Genomic DNA, 5,702 nt, shown 5'->3' on the forward strand with positions numbered 1-5,702 from the left:
GTGGAGTGTGGACTAAACTAACAACATAAAATTTGTAATTTTGGGGGGTAGGAACACATATCTAATAAACAGTAAATCTGGTATCAATGATTGTTGAATAAAAACGTATATAACATACTATTGAGTTCCTATCAATAGTGCAGGAGTAATTTACAACTTCCGCAGAATCAAACCATGAAAGAAGACAGCAAATGGGTTACTACATACATGCAACTGCGAACAGAATTTGAAGAAACAAAATGAATCATCTTTACATAGAAAAAAAAGGGGCCACTTTCCAAATTGGTTCCCTCGTCATCATTTTTATAATATTCCTCCTCCAATCCCATCCCATCCCATCATCTTCTCTCTCACCATAATGTACTGTAAAACACTGCATTATCCATTCCACCACCACTTATCTTTGTTCTCATTCCCAATTCTCAATAATATTCCCATCTTCCACTCTCAATTCCAAAATGGCCACCCATAACAACCACCTCAATGGTGATGCTATATCCAACCGTCACGTGTCAAAGAAACCAAAGCTCGCTCCAACCGCTGCCGTCGCCGTCATCACTGAGGCCGACCTCCAATCGGAATTCTCCCATCACGACCCCGCCGTCGCGCGCATCAACAACGGCAGCTTCGGATGTTGCCCTGCCTCCGTAATCGCCTCCCAGCGCCGGTGGCAGCTCCTCAACCTGCGGCAGCCTGACCATTTCTACTTCAACGAGCTCAAGAAAGGGATCCTCCACTCCCGCACCATCATAAAAGACCTCGTCAACGCAGAACACGTCGACGAGATCTCCATCGTCGACAACGCAACCACCGCCGCCGCCGTCGTCCTCCAACAAACCGCCTGGGCCTTCCATGAGGGAAGGTTCCATAAAGGCGTCGACGCCGTCGTCATGCTCCACTACGCATACGGCTCCGTCAAGAAGTCTGTGGAGGCGTACGTGTCACGCGCCGGCGGCGATGTCATCGAGGTCCCCCTCCCCTTCCCCCTAACTTCCCCCAACGAAATCATAACAGAATTCCGTTGCGCATTGGAAAGAGCGAAATCTGGCGGGAAAACGGTTAGACTGGCAGTTATCGATCACGTGACTTCGATGCCCAGCGTGGTGATCCCCGTGAAGGAGTTAGTTAGGATCTGCAGAGAGGAAAGTGTGGATAAAGTTTTTGTGGATGCGGCGCACGGGATAGGGTGTACCAGCGTTGACATGCAAGAAATTGGCGCTGACTTTTACACTAGCAATTTGCACAAGTGGTTCTTTTGTCCACCGTCGATTGCGTTTTTGTACAGTCGCAAGAACTCCAGTTCTTGCGATCTGCATCACCCTGTGGTGTCTCATGAGTACGGCAACGGTTTAGCCGTTGAGAGTGCATGGATAGGGAATAGGGACTATAGTGCACAGCTTGTGGTACCTGATGTGCTGGAATTTGTGAACAGGTTTGAAGGGGGAATTCAGGGGATTAAGAGGAGGAACCATGAAAAGGTTGTTGAGATGGGTCAGATGCTGGCTGCGGCTTGGGGGACACATCTCGGAAGCCCGCCGGAGATGTGTGCGAGTATGGCCATGGTTGGATTGCCGGCTTGCTTGGGGATTAAGTGTGATTTGGATGTGGCTAGGTTGAGGACTCATTTGAGGGATGAATTTGGGGTTGAGGTCCCTATTTATTTTCGAGCGCCGGCAGCCGCGATCTCCGCGGGGGATGTGGTCACCGGCTATGCTCGGATTTCTCATCAGGTGTACAACAAAGTTGAGGACTATTATAAGTTCAGAGATGCCGTTGACCAGCTTGTTAACAGTGGCTTTACTTGTGCTCAGCTTTCCACTTGAAGAGGTATGTATATATTATATGCTCTGTTATGTTATCCATCTAATCCGTTGAATGTCATTTCAATTTTTGTGATAAGTGAGTTTGGAAAGATTGAATAATTGATTCTGTAAGGGGCTCCTACTGTGAAACATGATTGCGTACAATCTAACATAATCCCAATTACCAACTTTAATGTTAGAAGATTGATGTCAAATTTTCCTCTTTAGTCAATTCGTTGGGACATGATGTCAATTTACTTTTCCTCCAGTTTTTTTCCTGCAGTATTGCTCTATCATGTGAGTGCTACGTTGATAGTTCAGAGCTTCGCTGCTAGTGCTAGTCTGCTAGAGAACAAATATGCTTCATTTTTTCATCGTTTTAATGAATAATTAGCGATTACTGTCAGTCTGTCACTGTTTTCTGCGCTGTGGATTAAAACACATTCGTCACCTTTAAATGCTTTGCTCCGTCACCTTTAAATGCTTTGCTCAAACTTATGAAACAAAAACTTAGTTTAGCCATTATTGAGAAATCACTAAGGTTTATAATCAGATTACAGAACTAGAATTTCATAATCATTTTCTGTGCTAGTGTTAATAATTAAGGTTCAAATACACTGTCTAGACTCTAGATTCTCAATCGGAGAAAGTGAGGATTTCTTTGGTGTCACAACCAAGTGCATCACAGCAATATTTTTTATCAATATTTTTTTTATAACAATTAATAGACAAAATGTAAGAATAATTGAATATGTTCAAATTATTACTGCATAACATTTTAATAATCTTATTTAACATATTGGTTTAATTATTTGATGTCGTATTTCTTGTTTTCCCAACCACAAAATTGCTTTCTAGGTATATATATTGGTTTAATATTATTCTAGTTTTGATATATATTTTTTTTTCGACTCTGCTATAAGATATCAATATGACAAAAGTGTTTTTCATTGCAGCAAAATGTGTCGAAGAAGACTTTTAGGTGAATAACAGTAAAAGAGCTATGAATGCGTTCATGCTCTATTAGGTGGTGATGGTTTCGGTACCATGAACTCTCTCCATACATGATTTTGTAGACAACAGTAAAACTGCGTCGTTTTGGCGCTTTCTGGAGCTCAATTCAGAGCGTAGTTAACTTTGGTGTTGAAAACGCATGGCATTATATTTGTAAATATATAAATATAATCGTGATTCTCTGAATGTTGCATTCCTCCAAGTTTCAACCATCATTTTCTCAATTGAAAGGGAATAGATTCTCTCAATTTGTAAAAAAAAAAAAAAATTAAGAAAGTAAAATATAATTTTTAATTTTTTATTATTTTTTTATATTTATTTTTTGTTTTATTTATAAAATTAATAATAAAAAATTATATTTTACTCTTTTAATTATTAAAAAAAATTGAGAGAAATTCTCAATTAAAATTAAACTTATTACTTGACCCTGTTTTCACCGTTGCCTTGATCTCTAGGAAAATGCTTTTGACTTGTCCAATAAACACCAAAATTAGACGCCGTTAAAATTTATAACACCTAAATACATCCAACCCAATTTTAGATCGAATGTTAAGAATTAAGATACACCTTCCACGGGTGTCTAAAATAAGTACAAAATTTTGTCCGCATTGAATGTAATATGTTTTTATAAATTATTTAAATTTCATTAAAAAAAAATAAAAAATTATTATAAAAAAAATTAATGAATTATAATAAATACATAATACACTAATACATAAATGAATAAATATATTTTAATATATAATATTTTAATGATATATGTAATTTTTACTTTTTAATAAATAAATATAAAATATATAAATACACAAAGTATGAATTATTTTTTACTTATTAAAATTAATTATTATATAATATTTTAAATTGTAATACAAAAATATAAAAGAATTAAATTTTATTGAATATTATTTGACAAATAATTAGTTTATTTTATTAAAAACTTATTAACTGATTATTTTCTTTAAAAAATTATTATATGATATAACTTTTTTATCAAAACATTTGCAAAAATTTAATTGATTTGAAATATTATATATAATACATGAAAATGGTGACTTGAACAGACTGCATATAAAATTATTTGGTTTGACAAAAAAATAATTGTATAACATAAAAAGAGAAGCATATTTGTTATTTTTATATTTCACTCTTAAGATTTGGCAAGATATTAATGTTAGGGGGAGACTCATATAAAGATGGCCAAAATAACTTTTTTTAAAGTTGTTGACGTGTTATTCTATAATTGGTGTTTTATAAAATCGGTTAATAAAATTTATTTTTAAACTAGATACTTAAAATCTGGTTCGACCTAGCTGGTTTGAATAAACCGATCCGAATCTTTTCTTTTTTTTGTCATTTTTTTCAATCTCCCAAACGATGTCGTTTCATAATCCCTTCTCCTCCCTTAACCTCACTTTCATAGAAGCTCTCTCATCTCTCATATCTCATTGACCCAAGTTTTCTCCTTCTATCAGCATCATCCGACAAGCTCGTCATCGGTCTCCTCCGTCTCCGATCTCGCGTGCCTTCCTCGCCCTCGTCGTCACTAGCGGCAGTAGCAGCAGCTCCCCGACCTGGACGTCGTCACCGCTCCGTCTCTTGTCGCTGCCTCGCAATCAGTTTCGTGCCGTCATTGCGCCCGTCGACGTCGAGACAGAAGCAGCAGGTCCCCGACTTCCTCCTCGCCTTCAGCAACTCCTCGGCCTCCTTCGCACAACCTGGTCCCAATCCGGTGAGTTTTCAACAAATTTTCCTCTTCGTCTGTTTTATGTTTGGTTGTTGTGTTTGATTTTTTTGTCAAAAATAATCATATTGAGTGAAGATCACCAATATCGGCACATGTGTATTCATAAAAAGATGAACTGTATGAATGATTAAAGCTAAAATTGAGATTTTTACTATTTTATTAATAATTGTATAATTGGGATCAAATAGAATTAAATAGGTTATGCAAAAAACTGGTAACTAAAATTAAAATGGATTTTGAAATAAGAAGTAGCGAATTTAAAGTGTTAGAAAGATGCCAATCATACACAGAACTCACAGAAGAAGAAGAACAAGAAGAACTTGGAGGTGTAGTAGCACTAGTAGTGTTCCAATCACTATCACTCTTGTCATGATCAGCATTATTCTTTTGAATGCTTGGTTGTTGAAGCATTATCACCTCTTTTGTGTCCCTTAATTCTAAGTTCTTATTAGGTGCAGTAGATCGAGTAGGTGCTCTTCTCTTGGAAGCTTTTAATGCAGCAATTGTCAATGGTGGGAGGAAAGGAGGAATAATCATTCAAAGATTTCATGAAGCAATAAATTTTCCTCCTGATCCAATGTGAGTTCTAATAGTTCTTTATCTCATTGTATGTTCTTCCTGGTAAATGCCCTACTATCACTGACCACCTACATTTATTACATACCAAACAAAACATCATCAAAATAGAATTAACTATTTCCCACTCAGATACAAGAAACTACTTTGGTAAATTATGATTTATTCATTTCTTTAAAATTGTAAACACATGCTAATTTGCATATCCTCTTGCATTAACATTAGCTTATGCTGGTTGGTTATTATTAAGTTATTAACTTAACTGAGAAAAATTTAACTTTGGAAAAATTATCATTTTATTTTCAGTTTTGATTAATTTAATGTTTCATATTAGTCTTAGCTAGGAATATAATTGATGTTTCTTTTTCACTATATCAGATTCCTTCTATATGTGTAGTGTTAGCTTCTATGGATTCACTCAAAGCTAGCTAATTAAGCATATCACTATTATATTCGTGTATCATCAGACTAAATTGTTACAATAAACTGTTATGATAGTAATTTTTCATGCATGTTTTGAACAGCAATGATAATATAAAATAATTGAGGAAAGGGAATAGAAAACT

The 5,702-nt window shown here is 35.9% G+C and overlaps 1 protein-coding gene across 1 annotated transcript; it reads left to right on the plus strand.

Moving 5' to 3' along the window:
* On the plus strand, positions 1-3,002 carry LOC112710680 (probable L-cysteine desulfhydrase, chloroplastic). Its single transcript, XM_025763028.3, has 2 exons — positions 1-1,827; positions 2,759-3,002. Exon 1 carries the CDS (start codon positions 459-461, stop codon positions 1,821-1,823), a length of 1,365 nt encoding a protein of 454 aa, XP_025618813.1. The 5' UTR covers positions 1-458; the 3' UTR covers positions 1,824-1,827; positions 2,759-3,002.
* Positions 3,003-5,702: the final 2,700 nt, after the last annotated feature.

This window comes from Arachis hypogaea, chromosome 9, assembly GCF_003086295.3.
Source record: "Arachis hypogaea cultivar Tifrunner chromosome 9, arahy.Tifrunner.gnm2.J5K5, whole genome shotgun sequence".
NCBI classification, from domain to species: domain Eukaryota; kingdom Viridiplantae; phylum Streptophyta; class Magnoliopsida; order Fabales; family Fabaceae; genus Arachis; species Arachis hypogaea.

Coding starts and splice junctions, on each gene's coding strand:
- LOC112710680 (XM_025763028.3), top strand. CDS start 459: ATGGCCACCCATAACAACCACCTCAATGGTGATGCTATATCCAACCGT.